Below are 23,112 nucleotides of genomic sequence, written 5' to 3'. Positions count from 1 at the left end.
TCATTCCACTTGGCTTTGCTTGGCTCGTGAGGCCTGAAGATGGCAGCCGGGGGGCTACAGCTGCAGGAAATACCATTTTGCAGACATAAACATCTACATCTGTAAGGGGGGAAAAGCCACTACTAACTCAGAACCACTGAAACAGCCATAGCTTCAGAGAAAAGGAAATGCTTAGCTTGGGGTGGGAGTGAGGAGGGTCCTCCGTGTTGTAACTTGCCTGCCAATGATTAAGCAGCTGGCTTACCTAGCATTTGACCTGTTGAGCCCTGAAAATACTGAGCACTGTCGAGAGCATCTCATTGTTCTTGCTATTAATACAACTATGTGGTCAAACAGCTGCTTGGCTTCCAGCCAGAGTCTCAGTCTCTGTTGGTGAGGATGTGCTAACTGCACAGCTTGGGGCATGGAGACGAGCACGTGTAGGACGCGAAAGATGCATGTGACTACGTGTGATTAAGACAGATCTGAATTCAGGACTTCCAAAGGCAAGAAAAGCCGATTGAGGCTTTGGGGGGGTTGCCGATGGTGATTATAAGTCACGTCCCCAAAGCGGCCCATTTTCCTGTGTGGAAACCAGATGGGCAGTGTCCATGGTCCACGTCATGTGGTGGATTTGAAGGATGCTGGAAAAGGCTACCCTGACCGAAATCACTCCCAGACCACCCATCCCTGACCCAGGAACTCCTGCTTTTAGACCTCTGAATAAAGTGGTAGCTGTCTCCCACATACTTATGTATTCTTCCCTGAAAGAGTAAGATAATGACTTGTTATCCTCACAGTCTCCAGTTACAACTGACCAGGATCCATCCCATGAGGGGTGTGTGGGCAGGTCGTCGAGGGGGCTGGAGAGGCGTGTGAGGAAGACCGAGAGCCCAATATCACAGCCTCACATTGGAACTAGGGCCCACGTGCCCTCTAAGTGGCATATGGCCACTGGTCCCTGGAGCAGCTTGTCTGCTTTTCCCTAACCTTATAGCCATTCCAGTCTTCTCTTACTCTTGGGCTCGGGTGGTGCGGAGACCTCAGCACTGATTGCGACAGCAACTGGCTGGTACATCAGTCAGCATTTTCTTTATCCCCCTCGCAAATGCTCATGTCGTGAGGTCCTATGAATGTTATCAGGACTCAAAGTTGCACAGGAAGGCACGAAGACCGAAGCCAAATGACTGGCCAATTTGCTCTCACGAGACCATCCTTCAGGGTGTGAATCTCTCTGTGGATATTGTCCCACTGAATCTTAGGGAAGACGCCTTCCTCCTAGACAGACTAAAGTAACCTGAGACGAAGCCCAGCTCCCACTGTCACGGCTGCTCTAGAAGGGGCTAAGCTGACAACCTGGAAAACAAAGATGGGACCAAATTCATTCTGAAGCTGTGTGATTACCCTTCCAGGGCAAAGCACTCAGAGACACTTCCAGAATCAGATAAAGCACACTCCAGGTGAGGCCCTGCCCCTCCGGCAAGCAGGAGGGCAAGGCAAACTTACAGAAACACGTTCCCTCTTCGGGCTCTGAAAAACCACACGAAGGAGCCCCCTGGCACCAAAGCAACTCTCCAGAACAATTTCCATCTTGTAACTACCAGAGTGGACAAACGCCATTATCAAAACAAAAGTAAGCTCCACCGAATGGCAACAAATCAAGAACGTTCTAGAGACAGAGCGACAACTAAAAGTGACAGGCTTGAGTTCACGTACAGAACAGGGAGGTGTACCGCCCTGACCCACCTGCACCAGGGAAATGCATCTAACTAACCAGGATGTTCGCTTATTTTCCCATTTCTAAAATAATAGAGGAAATCACTCAATCAAATTGCTTTGTGTCGTTGTCACAAGTCATCATCCTGCTGATTCTCTTCTCCTCCTTAGGCCACTAAAAGATGTCCCGATTTCTTCAGGGGATTTATTTTTTTTTTTTAAAGAAGCCCAACTAAAAGACCCTGTTTTTGTGATGAATGGGAGCTACAGGATTGTCTTTTGAGGCTTGGCACACAATACCGTCACATAAAATTCTCCCAGCTCAAGAAATGTCATCTTTACATCAGCAGCAACAGAGGGAAAAAAAACAACAACCCTGCTTTCCGCCTGAGGTGGTTGTGATAAGGGATTTCAAGCCCATCCTGGTGTGAGCTCGCAGAGATAATGGGACGCAGTCAGCAGAGAAAGTGTCGACCGCTCCCTGCTTTCTAGCTCACGCTCGCACAGCTGTCGCATGACTCAGGCTGGCTGGGGGGTGGCCGGGTGGGGAGGAAAAAGGAGCAGAATGAGTCACAGAAAATGTTGTGTGTCATCTTTTGTCTCACCTACATTTGCCAGGGCTGCTACAGAGCTGCCTCTCACTTTACGTGACATAAGGACAGTGAGCGGAGTCTTAAAAATGACTGCGCACTGGAAGTGAGTGTCGGAAAAATTCCATAAGGAGTTCGCTTGTATTAATCATGTGGCTGAAGCTAACAGGTTCATACCATGTTAGCAAATTAAACCATCGTACAATCTTGACAACGCTTCCCTGAATCCTTAAAAGTCTTCTCATTTTAATTAATGACAAACTGGATATGCACCTACTGGGGTTTCCATTGATACAGCAATTAATTTTGCTTTAAGATTTCTCAACTCCCTGCCAAAAGGCATCAAAAACACTCAAGCTATAATGGTTTCTCTTGAGTTCACAAAAATCCCCTTAGCTTGGACATTCCCTATTGATTAATTATAATCGCCTTTTAAAAAATGTGACAGGCAACCTTGAAAGGCACACGCTATAAAGCACATTGGCCTATCTGGGGGGGCCAATGGCAACATCGGCTCATGGAGCACGGTGGACATCACCCCTGTTCCATCTGCCCTAGTGATCACAACTGCTGTCTCTCAGCCGCCTGAACGAAACAGAGTAAAGAAACAGAATCACTGGGCATCTGGCCAAGCCTTGAGCCTCCTTGAAAATTGCTTGATTTCTTAATTGATCTCAGTGGACAGAGCGATCCTATCACAGGTTGAAAGCAGAGAAACTTTGGGTTGAGCTGCACAAACCACAGGAAAAATCCGCAGGCAGGGCGTTCTGTTTGCAATTATAATCAATCTCCTATCGATTCTCTATTCTATTAGTCAAAATCACGGTCGTCCTTTTGTTTGTTTGTTTTTTCAGGCTACTTTTAGAAACAGCACCATGTCCAATTAAGCCTGGATGCATCAGTGACAAAGATGGTGCCTACAGGTGTCTACGCCCTCCTCACAGGTGTTCCTGTGTTCTTTCAGTTCCGACCTGACAATCAAAAATCTGTCTTCTCTGTGGACCACGTCACTCTGCTCCCCAGATTCCGTACTGAGACGATCTCCCTGCTCTTCAGAGCCCCTCACTAGACAGGCCCAGAGGGCTTCTGTTCATCCTTTCTCTTCTTCCCTTCTGCCACCCCCATCTCTAGTGCAACAGTTCTGCTTGCTCAAAGGAAAATGTCAGATGGAGAGAGGTAAGTTTATTGGAGTAACTTTCCTCAAAAAATGCTATCCCTGAGGTGGTTGCAGCCTGAGCTCCACAAAGGGCCAAGATGAGGTGCCTTGTAGCTCCACGAATCACAGAAGAGATGGTAAATTCTTCCCAGCCTGAGCTCTGGAGCCTGGGAGCTCAGGCCTTTCCCGGTCTCCAAAACTCCACAACCAGCCAGACTGGTTCTAAAGACGGAAGTTTGTCCCAGGATCCCACCCAGTTGGTCACAGAAACCATGGGAGGCTCTAAACCTTTGTCACAGCCATTAACAAGAGCTCAATTACCTCATTTCTTTCCCTCCCCGCTCTCCACGGGAGGTGCTAACAGCTGGCTAGAGGGTAGGCGGCAGAAAAAGCTGTGTTTGGGTAATGAACAAGGGTTGGCCGACTCTTAGTGAAGGCTATTAACTACAACCACACATCTCCCTGTTCCCCATAATTTTACCAGAAGATAAGGGACTCTCTTCTGGCTTAATAAGGTTGTTTTTGTTTGTTTGCTTAGAGATAGAGAGAGCATGAGTAGGAGGGGGCAGGGGGAGGTTGAGAGGGAGAGAATATCAAGCAGGCTCCATGACCAGCGTCGAGCCTGATGCAGGGCTCGATCCCATGACCCTGAGATCATGACCTGAGCTAAAATCATGAGTCCGACGCTTAACTGAGTGAGCCACCCAGGCGCCCCTAAAATAAGGTTGTTTTATGTAGATTTTTTGGTTTTATAATTTTTATGGTGTCACAACTGCTACTAAGGCAATAATAACTAGCATTTATTAAGCCCTTATTGTGTATAAGAAACATTCTTTATATTACTATACTATTCGTCCATTTTAATAACAGAAAATTGGACCTTGAAGAGATTTATTGACCTAGTGGCAGCCCACAGCTCAAAAGTAAGTGCACTCAAAGCTGGATAATCTGATTGCAGAGCCTGCATCACCCTACCATCCAGCAATCACACCACTTGGTATTTACCCAAAGAATACAAAAACACCAACTCAAAGGCATACATGCATCTCTATGTTTATAGCATCTCTATTTATAGTGGACATGATATGGAAGCAAAGTGAGTGGACAAAGAAGATGTGGTCTATATAAATAATGGAATATTACTCAGCCATCCAAAAGAATGCCATCTTGCCATGGATGGAACTAGAGGGTATTACGCTAAGTGAAATAAGTCAGTCGGAGAAAAACAAATACCATATGATTTCACCCATCTGTGCAATTTAAGAAACAAAACAAACAAGCAAAGGGAAAAAAATAAAAGAGAGAGAAACAAATTAAGAAACAGACTTAACCATAGAGAATCAATGGATGGTTGCCAGAGGGGAGATGGGGGGGGATGGGTGAAACAGGTGATGGGGATTAAGGCGTGCACTTGGTGTGACAAGCACTGGGTGATGTAGGCAAGTCCTGGATCACGTACACCTGAAACTAGTATTACACTCTTGACTATACTGGAATTAAAATATTTTTTTAATTTTTAAAAATTGAAATGTCTCAGGTTTTCTATATAATTATCAAGAGAGAGGTTTGAGGATTGTTTTTATGGTCTCTGGGGGAAGGGAAATTCTTTGTATTGATTCCTGCTTCTGGGTGCTGCTGGTCAGTGTACCTAGGAGGGATGAGTGGGTTCTGGTCCCACTCTGTGGACCGGGTGTAGAGGCCACATGGGACTCAGGTGGCGGGCGATAGCGTTTCTTCTACCCCTGAAGAAAAGACACCTAATCAGAGGACTTGGGTTTCTAGAGGCAAGAGCTCCGCTCCCTCTTTCTAAAGAACTGTGCGTAGGTCTTTTTCAATTGATCTGAGTGTTCTGGAAACTAACTTCATCATAACTGAGCATTTCAGGGGAAAAAGTTATTTCTGAGCAAAAATTCATTACTAGAGTTCTTGGAAATCGGAAAGTACTGTAGTGACTTGTAAGGCAAATGTAGACCCACAAGGTTTATTATAAACCACACCATTTCCATATACTTGTAAAAATGTTACTTAGTTTTATAGACATATCAGTCATCCTCAGTTCAGTTTCTAGAATAGTAAACTAGGACAGTGTGGACTCTAATCCCATATAAATTTCACCAATAGTTTCCCTGTCCTTGTTTTTCCTTCTTTTTTTGCCTACTCTTTTCAAATTCATGCCATCTTGTTATATTTTGTGTGTTATTTTTTCTGTACATGTCTGTCTTTATGTATTTAAGAATTATTAAGTATACTTAAAGTTTTTCTGGTATAAGATGAAATAAGGTTTAAAAATTATTGCTTCTCTTGGAAAGTGAGACAATATGGCCAAATTGCTCCAAAATTCAAAAGTGGGAGAATGCAATAATGAATTATTTTTATAACAGTTTTCACGTACAGTCAACCCTTGAAAAATGCACAGTTGAAAATCTATGTAGAACTTCTGACTCCCCCCAAACGTAACTACTGATAGCCCCCTGTTGCCCGAAAGCCTTTCTGATAACAAAAGCAGTCAAACACATATTTTGTATGTTCTGTGTATTTGATATAATATTCTTACAATATAGTCAGCATCCTGTTTTTTTTTCCAGAAGTGGTTGGTAACAGCCACATGAAGAGTACTTGTGCATTTGCTATAAATGTGTTCATGAGGACTTTCCAGTATATTCTCAAAACAACTCCCTTTAAGGGGCACCTGGGTGGCTCAGTCGGTTAAGCATTGAACTCTTTCTCAGGGTCGTGAGTTCAAGCCCGTGTTGGACTCCACACGGGGCATGGACCAACTTAAAAAGAAAAATGTGTGTGTGTGTGTGTGTGTGTGTGTGTGTGTGTGTGTGTGTGTTAAGCTAGAGGGGGGAAATGTCACTAAGAAAATCATAAGGAGGGACTCCTGGGTGGGTCAATCTGTTAAGCTTCTGCCTTCAGCTCAGGTCATGATCCTGGGGTCCTGGGATCAAGCCCTGTGTCAGACTCCCTGCTCAGCGGGGAGTCTACTTCTCCCTCTCCCTCTCACCCCCCCTCCTGCTCGTGCTCTTGCTCTCTCTCTCTCTCAAATAAATAAAAATTCTAAAAGAGAGAGAGAGAGAGAGAGAGGGAAATACATTTACAGTACTCTACTGGATTTATTTAAAAAAAAAAACACCCACATGTAAGTGGACCCACACAGTTCAAACCCACATTGTTCAAGGGTCCGCTGTGTAGATGTGTAGGATCAATGTGTCTGGTTTTAGGAGGGAAATGTGGGCTTGCTACAAATGTATCAACCGTGTTTCCTGAGCGGGCCATTGAGGCGAGAAGGCAGGACACAGACGGTTAAAAGGAAAACTCGTGTCCCAGGTAGTGCAATCAAAGAGCAAGCTCGAGGAAGCCAGAAGACAAGAGAGGAGCCAGAAGAGGGAGAAATCACCGTGGGCCACAACTATTTCCATAGAATCTGGAAGCACAGACACGGTTCAGCTCAGCAGAAAGCCTGCTCGTCAGGCTGGGGTGGAAAGTCTCCTGCTAAAGAGAGAGGCAGAGCTGATTACAAACAGCCCCCAGCGAGCCATGCAGGTGGATGCAGGAGGGTCACGCCAAATTAGGGAGGGGAAGGAAGAAGCTGACAATTGTCGTCTTTCTGAGATGGCAGACGCAAAGCAGAAAGGGGTCAAGGCCGTGCAGAAGCGGCGAGAAAGGCGCCGAGCTCGCTGTGAAGAAGTGAGGTCTGGGGAGACCTCCTTTGACGTGTGCCCATTAAGAAAGGGAGGAGGAAGGCGTGTGTCAGCAACGGAACAAGAAAATATGAAAAAAATAAATAGCGGTGTCCACGTGGGGTCTGCTTTGCTTTTCTTTGTGCCAAGAGGGGGAGGGGGTTCCCATGGCAGCCAGTTGCTTATCTCCTGGCTGCCATTTCTTACACTCATTTCCCTCAACAGCTTTTGAAATAAGTTCAATATGGGTTGAAAATGGATTGTTCCAGGTGCACAGGAACTTCAAAATTACCTTGCATAATTTGGCATAAAGGGCATTCTATGTGGGATCTCAAAGAATTCCATTCATTGTTCGGGGCGCACAGCCTCCACGCCGGCCGTGAAAGCTAGCATTGCTCGGTCGGGTTTGGAATACGCTCCTAGGATAAGCAGCCTCTTTGGCTTTTAGCTCTTATGCCGCCCGGGGCCAGGCCCCTGAATCAGGCTCATGAATTCTTGCCTGAGGACCCCAGGAGCTGCTGCCACATCTTAGATTCCCGCTCCTCTGCACGCTCTAACCCAGCCTCTTTGGTCTCCATGCCCTGCTTTCACCGTCTTTGTGAAGCCGGAGTGCTTCTTGTAGAATTAACTCCCTTTTTCCTTGGTGGATGGGCGGGGTGGGCATATGTTAAATGTGATCTCCCATTCAGCATTAGAAAATAAGTAAAGGAATATTACGTTTGAACTGTCTCTGATATTTTTAATTATGTGTGAACTTACCAGTAATGAAATTATGAGCAGGCACTGTTGTATTTGTTTCACAACTTCTGTATATGTAGCACTAGATACATATAAAACATTTCAAGAACAAGACCACTTTCAAAGATAAAATTTAAATGGGTCAAGTGAAAACATAAAATCGGATTCTAGAATGTTCTTCCCACCCCCAGGTGGACGCTCATGTGTGCAGCAAGTAGAAACAGGAGTCCCATCTTCAGATGGGATTCCCATACTCATTGGATCGTGGGCAGTCGGTCATCAACTCTTGCTCTTGGCCATGACCTACAGGCTCTGGGAGCCGTGGGTGAGGGAACAGACCTTGGTCTCTGAGGCACGCCTGAGAGTGTCCTCCACAGGCTGCCTTACACAGAAGGTCAATACAATTTTGCCAGATGGGTACTGCAGACTCCAGTTGGCTGTCTGATGCTCAGTTTCTACTGACTTCTGTCATGAAACCAGTCATTCCACATAAGCTGAGAGGTAGTCGGGGGTCCAGGTAGGAAGCCACCAAGGGCTTTTTCCTCTCTGCCCACCCCTGCTGGTCACCTCTGGCTGTTCATTAGCAGAGCGAGTTCACCCAGCCACCGCTTCCCCTCAAGTTGTCCATATGGAAATTTCAAGATAATTAGAAACTAATCACTAATTTTTTAAAAAAGAAGCAAATCACCTTGTGAAAAATATCAGTCTCTAAATTTCAAAGTAAAGTTCAGGTGAAACCGACGTATGTTTGATAGTCCTTTCTAAAGCTAAGAAGGGCCTTTAAGAAGTATCTAACGATTTCTATATTCAAAACAAATTTTAATGATTTTTCTGTTTTCTGATTACAAAAGTATGATACATATTCCAGGGGGAAAAAAAACCACTTAAGAAACAAAGACGAGCACAAGGAAACAGCAGTAACCTATAATCCAGTGAACCGTACTGACAAAGTTTTCGTATTCAACTGCAGAATAAAAAAAGTAGCAATAGAACCACAAAAGGCTGGAAGAAAGAGACGGTTTCCCATTAGTCACGCATACGAGAGATTCCACAAGTTAAATGGAAACACTACTCCTCAGCCATAGGGTAGAGGGCTTGGTGTACACTGGTCGGGGACACGGGGCTGCCATTGCACAATAATGAATTTCTCCCGCACAACGCTTAGAGGCAGGACACATGGTCAATAAAAAATGTAACCCGTCTCTACGGCTTTTGATTATTTCCATTGAGTCTTTGGGAAAGCCAGCTAACAGAGACTATGTAAAAGCAGAGACAAAGGAAATTACAGCAAGGTTTGGCCATAAGAGAAAATAAGCCAGCCCAAAATATCACCCTTAACTCTTTTTTTTTTTTAAGATTTTTTATTTATTTATTCGACAGAGATAGAGACAGGCAGCGAGAGAGGGAACACAAGCAGGGGGAGTGGGAGAGGAAGAAGCAGGCTCATAGCGGAGGAGCCTGATGTGGGGCTCGATCCCATAACGCCGGGATCACGCCCTGAGCCGAAGGCAGACGCTTAACCGCTGTGCCACCCAGGCGCCCCTCACCCTTAACTCTTAACCTCTGGAGACAATAAATCTGAGGGAGTAAGAATAAGTGAAGAAAGCTCTTGAAGAGAAGATTTGTTGTTGTTGTTCTATCCTAATAAACACCTTTAAGATGTGATGGCAAGACAAATAGATTTCTGGGGCATTATATCTCCTTAGCTTGCCTTAACTTTTTGAATCTAATAGTTGAAAATAAAGAATCAAGATACAATTGCTATTTAGCCACTCATTCTTGCACTAAATATAATTTTACTGAATGTTTACCACATGCCAAACAGCAGGCCAGCTGCTTGGAATACAAAGCATGTAAGGCGTGGAACCCATTCTCCAGGCCCTCACAGTCTAATAGAATCAGACAGAAATCATTGCAACAAATTGTCGTAAGTGGCTCCCACTGTGGGTGCCAAGAAGGAAGCAGAAGTCCATAAAGGCTTTATGGAGAAGGCACATTGCGCTGAGCCATGAGGATGAATATGCACCCAGGGGCTAGGGAGTGAGGGCTCCCGCATCGGAGCCAGCAGCAGTGGGAACAGAGAGGAAAATAGCAAGGCACTGGGTCCGTGTGATTCTGTGGGCAGCCACCCTCCTGCCTGTCCAGCGAAGAGAAGGGAAGGAGGAACATCTGTGAAACAGGTGAGCAAGGAAAAATGCCCAAGTAGTATCTCTCCTCTGTAGAAGGGGAAACAGGGACATACATGTATCTAACTTACAACTCATGTATCTAACTTATTACTTTTTTATCAGTTCATTCTCTTCTGGGAACAAGATATATTTGCCAGAGGCATGCTGGTGTCTCTGCCTTTCCCTGACAGAGAGAAATGGTAAGCCATATTCTCCCCAGTGCCTAAGTCACTCCCTGATAGGAAGGTCGGATATTAAAGGAGAGAATGTGACCTCCTTCTGATTCATAGACTTCCAGTCAATGCATTGTTGCTAAAAGAGAATTTTCAAAATAAACAGAATGACTATGAAATATGTTTATTTTTCAATTGCAAGTTTGTGTGTTTATATATGTGTATGTGTACGATATACGTACATATTTATATAGATATGTCTATATTTATTCTCATGTATGTTATATGAAATAGCGTTTATGGGTGTAATATACAAATACATGATTTTACTATTTACCTATTGACAATTACACTTAACTGAATAGGTACCCTGAGTATGTAAAATAACATAATTGATTTAAGTACCTCGACTATTTTGCAGCTTTAACGTAGTCTGATAGCAAATAAAACCATGATCAAAAAACAAGCTTTGAAAAAAACTTTGCGAATTTTTATAAGCATTCAAATTCAGAAGGGAATTTCTTTTCTTCTTTTTTTATAGAACTCAGACTGTTAAAAGGCCAATCTTTGTTTAAATATAGACTAAAAGCCCCCATTTAATATTGCCTGCTTTGTTTTTGTTTTGTTTTGTTTATTATGTTATGTTAGTCACCATACAGTACATCCTTAGTTTTTGATGTAGTGTTCCATGATTCATTGTTGGCATATAACACCCAGTGCTCCATGCGATATGTACCCTCCTTAATACCCTGCTTTGTTTTGTCCTGTGCAGGTATCCCTGCGAACTGCTGACAGAATCAGATACTTCCTAACTTCCTCATTCACTTGACTTTCTTGACGGAGAGCGGGATGCTGAACCCACCAATCTGTCTCAGTGTGTGCTGAGATAGTAACAAAGATATTGCTGTCGTTTAGATTTGTCTCCCAAATCATGACTGGCCAGATCCAAATCTCACTGTAGCACTAATCATAAATTGTGTCCTCTGTACATTCAAAGGGGAAAAAGAGCATTCTTTTCAGTTCTCAGCCACTTCCTTTCGAAATCTGGAAGACCAAGAAAGGCTACAGATGGTGGGAATAAGGAACAAAGACTTCCACCGGCGTCTATCACCTTGCTTTGGTCAATATCCTGCCAGTATTAATTGGGCAGCCACTATGATGCAAACAGTTGCAGGTGCGAAAAACTGGTTTTGTGTTTAAGATGTTGGTTCTCATGGAAAGAACTAGGACTGTGATGGGATCATGCAAACAGTTCTGTCGCAGGAGGGGGAGACTACCCATCCCCACACTTCCCACAGCATCCAGTCTGACCTCCTTCTGAGGCAGCAGTAAAACTCCCTGCACACACTTTACGGCGCACGTAGCCTCTGTCTGCAACTCTGCTTACCGCCCACTGGCTTCCCTCCTGTGCCAGTGTTTCTACTACACCAGTGCAAACACATCTGCACCAGATCTTTTACAGCTTCAAACAGCAAAGGAAAGGGCCCTCAGGAAGTAGTCTGCAGGATGGGTCAGCTGCCACTCCCATCATTTGAGGCTGTTGACAAACCCTAAGTGACGAATGTATGCAAGTCATGCAGCCACATGGCTGGAGGGACAGGGAGGGAGGCAGAAGGTGAAGGAAGATTGGACTGGGGAGGGGGTCTATAGATTAGTTGCATTCACTCAACCACTAACTCACCAACTATTTGTTGGATACCCTTACACTCTTTGGCACCATCAAATCACAGAGGATACATGCTGAACAAGACAGACGTGATCGGCAGTATCTCTCATTCAGCATTTTGAAAGTGAAAAGAATTCAGGACAAGCACATTTCTCAGTCTTGGGGTGTCATGGAAGGCTTCAAAGAGGAGACACCTAAAGCATGAAGAATGAAACGACATAGACAGATGTAGGGCCACTGGGGGCAGAGCTGAGAGTGGCCACTGGGGCTCATGCAAGGGGAATGGTGAGAGCAAGTGTGCCATGGGGAGGACACTGGCCAGCCTCAGGCCAGAGCATCTGACCCTCCTGAAGATGACTCCAAATCCCTAAATATTGGGTTGAGCCATAGGAAATTGACATCTTTCCAGGTCAACGTGATTTAATATCGGTAATTTCACATGATTCAACTGAATACTTCCCCGTATAACATACCTTGACCATTTCCCTGTCTCAATTAGTTTCTCCACAGGAGAAAACACAGTGGTGTTGGGAAACATGAGAGAATCGGGACAAGCGGGTAGGAGGTGGCAGGGTGATGACAGATGACGCTCAAGAACACCCAGAGGCCACATGGAAGAGTGTGAGAAGCCACCAAAAGATGTTTGGGCTTTATCCTTAGGATGATGGGGATGACCAAATTTGTATTTTAAGATGATCATTCAAGACCACCTGGAAAGTGCAGTGGGAAGGGAGACACAAGACAGAAAAACATAAAAAGCAGCTATTACAGTCTTTCAGCGAGAGAAGACTGACCCACATGAGCAGGGGAAGGTGGGAGGACTTGAGGACACACAAGAGGCCAGCTCGGCAGGACTCAGTGACCTGGAGATAGGAAGTGAGGGCCCGGGGAGGGAGCGAAGGTGCCACAGAGGGAGCCAGGGGCAAGGGCCCGTCCAGGCGGGTGACGGGCTGTCCTCTGGGCTGGATACACAGCAGGAGGAGCTGGTGTGGAGGGAAAAGGATGAGTGCTGGGCGTGACTGTCCACTCAGCTCTGATGAAGAGGAGAGCGAAGAGCAGAAGCCGCAAGAAGGGAAAGGACCGAACGTGTGCAGACTGCCCACTCGGTACGGGCTTTATGTCCGCTGTTTAATAAAATCCACGCCCTGACTCCAGGAGCAGGTACCCCTCCTTCAGCTTTCCTGCTGAAGAGGCTGCCGGTGAATGCTCACTGGAGGGTAGGCAGTTGGAGAAGCTGTAGAGCCGCATCCTCCGTGGGTGTCTCTCCACCAATGCCCGAGCTCCTTCAACACCCACCTGCCGACCAGTAACCCAGTGGAGCATATGGTGTGGGCAGTGTTCATGGCTAAAAATGTTAGCTGGAAAAGGGCAACAGGGACATGCTGAAACCTGCCCGAGCACACACGGGAGAAGGAGAGCATGGACTTGGAGCAGAGCATGTGACCCAGATGAGTACCCGACTTTCTAAGGATGGGAGACATTTCCTTCGAGGATGCTCACACCTGCGTGCCCTCCTTACCCACACTCTCTACTGACCACCTTTGTCATGGTTCTTTCCCATGTCTAGGGCGCAGGAGGCAAGAAAATAGCAGTCAATGGTTGGAAGAACTTGATTTGCAAGCTTTAGAACAAATCCCATCGTACCTTCCCTGCCTCACAGAGCAGAACTCAGCAAAGCAGCTCCTCTCGGTATCTCTTAAAGGACAAGCATTTTAGCCAATGGCATTATCTGAGCCAACAAAGGTTTAAGGCATAGCCTATTTAAAGAGTTATTTAACAATTCCAAAAGAGTAGCAAAATAGTCCATAAAGCTAAATGACTCCCAGGGAAGAAAGTACACATTACATTCTCATTCTTGTTTCCTTAATTAGGAACAGATCCTGGTGGCTGGGATTTATTTTCATGAGCACACAGCCACAAAAATGAGAAACATATTGACATGCTGCAACATCCGTAATGTTTCTCAAATCTGAATTACTAATTGGGTTAAAAAAAAAAAAAAGGCAACCGCGAATTTTCACGCTGGTTTTGATTCGGGATTCAAAACAGAACCTAAGATGTGCATTTTTTTATTTTGTTCCAAACCATGTATAAGCTGGGTCAAAATCCATAAGACCCACTTCAGGCATTAAAAAGAAAAAAACGGACGAAGGCATGAATTTGGAATTTAACATGGCAAAGAAGACTCATCTTATGGAACATGGAAACTAACTTGTGGTCTCCCCCAGACACTTTAAAACATCTTCACCTATTTACCTTTTATAAAGAGGAGAAAAGGACTGGGGAATGTTTATATGGCACCTGCTTGAATCCCGTTACAGAATTCAGAGGACTCCTTTTTGTGTGTTTTTCTTTGTTCACTTATTACAGGAATTGGCTAGCCTCTCTTTGCTTTCACTAGATTCTGTTACGGTTAAGAACCTGCGCGCACCATGGAGCCTGCAATGAAGAAATCCTTGTCCTTACCTACGCAGCTTATCCTCCAGCAGTGCCATGTACTTCAGAGCGTTCTCCTTCACACTCATTTCTGCAAAACAAAAACCCAAAGTTGCGGCAATTGTCCTCAAAGATTGAATAAAACCCAGAAGCACTCAACTAAAAGCCCCAAACCAAAACCGCAGTCAGGCCGACAGTAAGGATCACATCCTAGGTTGGGAAAGCACACGAATCAGGCAGGTGGCTGCCTGGAGTGAGCTGTTGGGGACGCCCTGAGGCCTCCAGAGCCTCTGCGGGAGCCAGAACCATCCTTGCGCTGTGCTTTCAAAGGCAGCTCATTGGATGTCGGCCATGGATGTCGCTGTGCTCTGTGCCTCTCACCTTTCCCACCTGGCAGCCAAGAACTTGGTGGAAGAGAATGAAAAAAAAGATCAGAATGGGAAACAACTCCCATTCTGCGGATGAACCAGAAGAAGCTCACCAGTAGGAGGCGGGGACTGCAGACCCTTTCACTGAGACACACGTGGAAACGTGAACCGGACAGGACCTGCCTCAGTTGAGTTGACATCAATGGCTCGGCTTCCAAAGCTGGGAGGTCAGCAGCCTCTAGAGATAAACTCAGAGCCTCGTAATCACCAAATGTTGGAGGATTAGATGATTGGTGTGCCCCCCAGGATCAAAGAGGCACTTTACTCATAAAAAGAGATCTGATCTTTTGTAAGCGAAGAAAATGTTGATTTTTTTCCTGTCCTCTTAATAGGCTAAAAAAATCAAAATGTTGGGCGCCTGGGTGGCTTAGGTAGTGATCCTGGGATCCGAGGGGAGCCTGCTTCTCCGTCTGCCTCTGCCTCTCTCTCTGTCTTTCTCTCTGTGTCTCTCTCCGTCTCTCATGAATAAATAAATAAAATCTTTTAAAAAAATTAAAATGTTGATTTGACATTGTCACTTTCTTTTTTAATAGAGAAAATAAAAGTGGGGACTCATGCTGTTTTACTATAGAAATAAACATTTTTATGTTAGAGAGAGAGATTTGGTGCATTCTGGGCAAGCCCCGGTAGCCTCCGTTTCCTCCTCTGGAGAAAAAACGTGCCATCCTCTCAAGGTGATCACTGTTGGAGATGGGAATATGAGTGCCCAGAAGAGCAGGTGGCAGCAGAGAAGTCCCCATCAGATGGTAGCTGTAATGAGTGATGTTGTCGCCATTTCTATCATGACTATTATTATCGCTATCCTGGAGTTTATTAGTGTTTTTATTCCAACCTGCATTCTCAAAGGTAATTCACACATTGACACTCTAAAGTTGGGGCATGTGGAGAGCAGAAGCTATGCTGCCTGACTCTGTGCCCTGAGCCTCTGCCTAGGGGGCTCTCAGGACCCTATTTTGTCACCATGTGCATGTTAGGGTAAGGGACAGGGGCGTATATTTAGAACCAGAAAAGGACCTTGAAATTCCTCGTAAAGAAACCAAATATTTATACAGAAATTAAAACAAAAGTTCTGGTTTATCAGTTCATAATAGATTTTTAAAAAAAAGAAAAAAAAAAAGAAATGTACCCAGTGAAAGCAATGCTTTAGGTTGGTCTCTTAATCTTATTGATTATGCCAGCCTCATTTACAAGATAAGTTGTGCTGAGTTTTTTTTTCTCTACATAAATTATTTATTTTCAGCACCCGCTGTGTGTGTTGGGTACTGCGCTAGCATGGGGAGTAAGGTGTGGGGATACGGCTCCGTGAAGGCGAGACTTGTTTCCTGGTTCGTCTGGAGCAAGGACTGCAAATTCAGAATGTCCCAACTGGAAGCGCTCTGTTTCATATTTATGTGCCACACACCATTCTAAGCCCTTGGGATAAACCCGGGAACAGAACCAGTAAAGAGTCCTGCCTATGTAATGCTTCATTCTGGTAGGGACAGGTAGTAAAGAATAAACGTAAGAGTTCCATAGAGTACTAGAAGGTTGTAAGTACTATAAAGCAAGAGAAGGGGATCAGAATGGGGCTGCACAGTGGTCAGGCATCATTGGGAAGGTGACATTTGAGTAAAAGCATGAAGAGGGTGAGGGGAGCACATGAGCAGCTGTCCTAGGAAGAGCAGAGCAGGTGGAAGGACCAACCAGTCTAGAGGTCCTAGGGCAGGAGCACACCTGGCCACTCCGGCAACATCTGGAGCAGATGTCCTCTGGGGAAAGAGATGAAGGCAGAGAAATAGCCCAGCTCCAATCATGCAGGCCACTGTGGCAAACTGTATTTCCAAAACACAGCCACAGTAATATTCCCAGTCCCACACAGTATTCCAGAACTTGGCCATTCTCCATCAAACAGTGAAATCTATTTCCCTCCTCTTCAATCTGAACAGGCTATGACATTACAACCAATAGGGAATGACAGGAAGGATGGATGCTCTTTAACCTCTGAGGCTAGGGTCCAGCTTCTGCCTGGCTCTTTCTACTGGGAACCCAGCCACCATGTTGTAAGGAAGCCTCAGCCACATGGAGAAGCCATGCAAAGGTGTTCTGGCTGAAGGCCCAGATGAATCTCTCAGCCAACAGCCAGATATGTGAATGAGCAAGCTTTGAGCTAATTTGAGCCATAGAGTCTGAGGGACCCAGACATCACGAAACAGAGACAAGCCATCTCTGCTGCTCTGGGTCTAAATGCCTGACTCACAGAATGTGTGCACACAATAAAGGGCTGTAAGTCATTGGGCTTGGGAATGATCTGTTATATAGCTGTAGCTACTGGAAAGCCATGTCAGGATTTTGAGTGCTCTGAGAGAAATGGGAAAACACTGGAGGAGAAAAGGTGACAAATTGGCTCCTGGCTGCTACATTGAGAATAGACTCTAGGAAGACACAACAGTAGAGAGAAACAGGAAGGTTAGAGCAAAAATCCAAGATGAGGTCATGGGGACTGAGACCACAGTGTCACAGAAGTGGGTGATAAGAGGCAGATCTTAGACATATTTTAAAGATAGACAGAGCAGGAGTTCCTGATGGATTGTATTCGGGTGTGTGAAAAAGAGACCCATCAAGAATGACTACAAGGTTTTTGCCCGGAGCCACTGGAAAATAGAGTTGCCATCAACAGAGATGGGAAGAATGCAGGTGAAACCAGTTTGGGGAGATAAGCAAGAGTTCAATCTTAGACTGGAATTTGCTGAGAGAGTAGAACTTAAATGTTCTCAAAAAAAAAAAAAAAGGCAAATATATGTGGTGCTGGATGTGTTAATTAACCAGATGGACAGGGAGGTGCTTGTTTCACAACACACACATGTATCAAATCATCACGTTGTATACTTCCAATACCTTACAGTTTTATTGTCAATTATACCTCCATAAAATGGAAACAATAAAAGCAGTGGAGAAGCTTAAAAAGAGTCCAAGTTTGGATCTGATAACTGAGTTTATGAGCCATCCAGTGGGGATGTCAAGGACAAAGTTGGATATGTGAGTCAAGAAAAGGTCTGGCACGCAGATGGACAGTTGGAAGACACTGGCGGGTGAAACGACAAGACTAGATGAGATCACTCAGGGAGTGAGAGTAACTTAAGAAGCCCGTGGTGATCGTATGTCACTACTCTTCTATTGTGATGGCATCTTTCATCCAAAGGACAAAAATGCACAGCTCCTCCCTCGAGGACAAGAAAGCCATACCCTTATGTTTAAAAGTAGTCCAGATATATTCCATATTAATGATTTTGTTCAGAAATCACTACATACTTGGCTCATCTAAGCATCCGAGGCTCCAGGCAGTGACATGCTGGCCCCACACAAGGGCACCCAGGCAGTTTCCCGTGCTTTTCCGCTTGCCTGGAGGCTGCCATCTGACACGGATGCCGCACTAAAATCCTGCCTCCACCGGATCCTGACCCATCTCCCAGCCAGGCAGCCTAAAATGCCTTGCACGCATATGAACTAGCTTGACTCACAACCTTCCAGACAGGCCAGGACTGTAGACAGGGAGTTTAAGTTTTTATCTTCCTAAATAATATGCCCAAGTTGGGGTGCCTGAGTGGTTCAGCTGGTTGAGTGTCCGACTCCTGATTTCAGCCCTGGTCATGATCTCGGGATTAGGCGATCAAGCCCTGTGTCAGGCTCCACACTGGGCACGGAGCCTGCTTAAGATTCTCTGTCTCCCTCTGCCCCTCCCCCCTCTCTAAAGGAAAAAGAAATGCCCAAGATGCAGTGAGAATAGAGCTCATCTTTTCTTCCCTTCTCATGGTCCCTCTGCTTCCTTCCTTTCCTAACATGATCTTAGAGTGGGCACCAAAAGAATGGTAGTGGTGTTGAGGAATGCTTCCAAGAACCAAGGATGGTACCGAAGGAAGCCAATAGTAATCAGTCAGCAGACTTCCTAACCGGGGAAATGCAGAAACACTTCCCCTCCTCTCCATTTGCTAAGGGAATCTGATACCCAGAGTCGGGCAATATTATCAGAATGGAATTCATATAATTAATTTCATGAATCCAATTAAGCAAAAACTGATTGATAATTAAATGCAGTAAATCTGTGAAAACATTTAGCAGAGCGCGTGGTACAAACACAAATCAGCGTTACAGGAATTTAACCCAGGTCCCACTTCATGCCAGGCACTATACGAGGCACTATTTAAATCTAAAAAGAGACATGGTTTCAAGGGACACAGAGAGAGCTGCGGGGCCACACTCTAACATTGATGTCTCCCTGGAGCGCATGGCAACATTTTCCATGAATCTTCATTGTAACTGATAATCCACAAATGCCCCTATGAGTCGATGAAAAAACACTATCAATTTACCCAGCAATATCTTTTTCAGCGTAAACAAGGAAGGTAAAAGAATGTTAAGTGGAGAACAGGTCTAACTAGATTCTAGTGCATTATATCCTCTGTTTGCATCATAAAAGGACAGCAATACTTGTCATGATAAAGTACAGGAAATGAGCAACACCCAGGCAGACTTGCTATCAGATTGAACGAAGCAGTGACTATGAAGAGCTTCAGCCCCACCACCCTCCATCAATAAGGACAGCATCATGAGATCAGTACAACACCATCTCAAATTGGACAATGGAAGCCAAAGGGACCCCATCAGTCCAGCATTAATCACAAATTTTGTCTAACATTGTCCATTTTCTTGGAGCTTTCCAGTAACATAGTAATTCTAGTAACATAAGGCTTGGCCTCCTTTACAAAAATAAGTCATCAGCTTTCAAAGATCATTATTCAAGGATCAATTTCAACACAATTAACTCTCATTAGTAAAATCCTCCAATAGGAAGATGTGAAAGACAAAGAAGAAATTGCAGAATTCTGAGAAATTTTCAAACACCTAAAGTATTATTCTTCTATTGGAGTGAAAGAAAGAATTCCTGTTTATTTGAGTCATTAAACCATGCATGGGGATGGAGTAGTTAACACGGAGCTAACAAAGACCCAGGGAAGTCAACAACACAGAAAAACGGACTTGCAACTTGTTTGTCTTGATATGGGGGATGGACTAGTATTGTCTAGGAGCTTGAAAGATGGTGGAATCCATGATACGAAGCGCTATACAAATCAACTTTTACACGGGAGGGCAAGAGGGAAACACCAGCCATGAGTCCCTGCTGATACCAGAGTGAACTTGTCACACTGGAAATTCACTATGAAGAAAACACGATACCAAGGTAATGCTATCAATGACATTTCATTGAGCCCTTCCTGTGCGTCAAGTACTTTCTAAACACCTTGTTGTAAATGCTCAACAATGCTGGTGCCCACGAAGCAGCTCTAGGAGTATCCTCATTTTACCTAGATGACACAGAGGGGCAGCAAGGACCAAAGTCACACAGCCAGTGAGGGACCATCCCAGAGCCCATTGTTATGGAACCCACGACTTCCATTTTAAATAACACAGGGGCTCAGAAAATGCACATTGAATAAATGCATGTGAAATTTTAGCCACCAACAAAATGAAGTTGGTGTTCACAGAGAGAGTAAATTAAGGCGAGGCCAAGGACTTCTGTAAAAAGTCAGAGTTGCAAAGAGTGTGGACCATTGCAAAGAACAGACGTTAACAAATGGAAACCTGATTGTATGTAAATTGTAGGGAAGCATGCTGCTAACATATCTGCCTAAAATAAATTACCACTGTGTAATATATACGTGTGTGTGTAAAGGGTACAGGCCAAGGTCATTTCATAGCAGATTGTATGAGAAAATGATTAATAATTCTCTGAGGCTCATATTCATGTTGGTTCACTCCTAATAAGACATCAACTTCATGTGGTTTTACGGATTTTTATCTGCATATTTATATTTGTTTATTTACAGCATTTTCTGTTAACACTATGCATGGTGGTCATTTAAAGAAAATCTCAAGCGGGGTTCCTGAGTTAAGCAGGAGACAATCACTGTCAATTCCTTAGGGCTGGAACCAAATAAGCTCACCATCACTAAATGAACAATGGCTTCACTTGTCATTGGCAGGTCATCGTTCAGTGTGTTGTTGTTAATTTCTCTCTCTCTTTTCCTCTGATGTTGATAAGAGATTTGCAGAGAGAAGAAAAATGGCTAGACGTGGATCTGACAGAATTAATACATGGTACCAAAGAGCAGGCTTCCCCTTCAGGGGAGTGCCGGACTCTCAGTCTTATATCCATCTCGTGTTTCTTAAACGCCTAGCGCGTGCCCAGTTGTGTGTTGGGCACTGGCTGCAGACATGAGTCAGATGCTGCCCTTAGCCTGGAGAACACCAGGTGCGGCGACAGAAAACAGGCACATAAACCCGTGATGAATAAAGCAACGAGCTGAGTTCAGTGATTGAAACTTAAAGTAGCATCCGTTCCGGGAACATCACAGTAGAGATTTCGCCCAGCTCGGGGGGGTTGAAAATGGACTTCCAGAAGAAGTGAACAGAGTAGCACTCTTAAAGGATTTTCCATGCTGGCTGAAGCCCGAGGAGGCATGGGTAATCCAAAACAGCAGTTGCGCATAAAATAAGATTTGAGTTTTCCAATATCGGGCATTTAATGTCATATTATTTTACCCTCTCAGTAATTTCTGCATCATTTCTTCCCCTCAGCTTATATGAAGATTAGTCGTTGTGGGGCAGGATCTCACACCAAAGGAAGGCAGGGTGCCTGCGGTGCGTGGGCCAGTCCGAAGGCGCGGTGTCACGGCCACACCTGGAACCAGATGTCCAGATGTTCCCCTCTGGGGGATCTGAGTAAGAATGCCGTGTTAAAATAACCTCACACTGGCAGAGGCACCTGAACGTCAGAGGGTAGAAAGGCTTTTTCGGAACTGGAGCATCATCATTACTCCGTTGCCCACAAAGAAAGTAAAATGAATTTTTCTGACTATGTTTGTGCTCCACTTGCACCGTTTTGCTCCGCGTGCTGGTTAGCGGCAAGGGCTGTCCCACGAGGTGCCTCGTGGCTGCCTCAGGGAGCCCTGCCCCACTGCCCTTGAACCCACAGCGCATCTCAGGGACTTGTCCACCTTGGTACTCATGTCTGCAGAAACCACACCTGCTTGGATGGGAAGAGATGGTGGGCAAGTGGGAAGGAGGAGGAATGAGTAGGTAAGCCCCACTAGGTTTAAAAACATTTCATAGATAGTGAGTGACTCCAGTCCATAAAAGATAAAGCCCGAGTTCCAATTTCACCTGCTGTGCTTGTCACGAGTTAATTGGGTATCATCTGATACAGTAATTCTCACTTTCCCAGTTCAGACCTGCTCGTACACGCAATCTCCCGGTGCCCTTGAAGCACACAGCCTAATAAATCAGCACAATTCAGTGACAAGAAGAAAAACCAAGTACGCGTGTATGGAATGCAGGTCAGAAAAGGAGCTAACGCTATCAGTCCCAAGCAGCCTCACACCACAGCCCTGACGCATGTGTCCTCGCCAGCCAAATGCTTCTACCGAATGGAAACGCAAGCTCCCTCCCTCCAGCTCTCCCTGCAGACAGCAGCGGGCTCAGTTTTGCCTTCCTGCTTTCCAGTGCATGTAACTAAAACACTTGAGGGAGGCCCGGGTGGCTCAGTTGGCTGACCATCGGACTCTTGGTTTCGACTCAGGTTATGGTCTCAGCTCAGGTCACGGTCTCAGGGTTGTAAGATCCAGCCCAGCATCAGCTCCCTGCTCAGCGGGGAGTCTGCTTGTCTCCCTCTCTCTCTGCCCCTCCCCCTGCTCACGCACACTCTCTCTCCCCCTCTCTCTAAAATAAATAAATAAATAAATCTTTAATAACTGAAGAAGTTGTGACCTGGAGATCCATTTACAATATTTTAAAAATTGCTTAAAATGTTTATTTACATTGCCTCGTAGTGTACATTTGAGAATATACACTTTTATTCTTTACTTCTTTCTCCTTACTCCCCTCAAACACGCACACACCACGCACACAGACACACACATGATTTACTTCTCTTCTTTTTGACAGAACAGGGAATGGAACGTGGGGCTTGGTTTTTAAAATGGAATACTATTTTCTTAAATAATATGTGTTTCAAAAAAAAGAAGGCCAAATCCACATTTGATCTTTCTTTCTTCCTTCCTTTCTTCCTTTCTTCCTTTCTTCCTTCCTTTCTTTCTTTCTTTCTTTCTTTCTTTCTTTCTTTCTCTCTTTCTCTCTTTCTCTCTTTCTCTCTTTCTTTCTTTCTTTCTTTCTTTTTTAAAATTCCATGATTCATTACTTGCATATAACACCCAGTGCACCATGCAATGGCACATTTGATCTTCTTAAGCTAAGGAAAGTGAGCTCGCGAGGTGCCAGCATGACTCATCTGTGTGCGTGCATTATCTCATTTATAATAACTCCCTAAATCCCTTTGGAGGATTTGGA

General features: G+C 44.9%; 1 protein-coding gene across 1 annotated transcript in view; it reads right to left on the bottom strand.

Moving 5' to 3' along the window:
* Positions 1–23,112, bottom strand: part of DISC1 (DISC1 scaffold protein) — a 359,683-nt gene that overhangs the window by 54,737 nt on the left and 281,834 nt on the right. Inside the window, 1 exon segment of the mRNA XM_040624168.1 lies at positions 14,336–14,396. Coding sequence (XP_040480102.1) covers positions 14,336–14,396 — 61 coding nt within the window.

Source organism: Ursus maritimus, unplaced genomic scaffold (genome assembly GCF_017311325.1).
Source record: "Ursus maritimus isolate PB19 unplaced genomic scaffold, ASM1731132v1 scaffold_7, whole genome shotgun sequence".
NCBI classification, from domain to species: Eukaryota; Metazoa; Chordata; class Mammalia; order Carnivora; family Ursidae; genus Ursus; species Ursus maritimus.
This window is presented reverse-complemented; position numbering and strand designations above follow the sequence as displayed.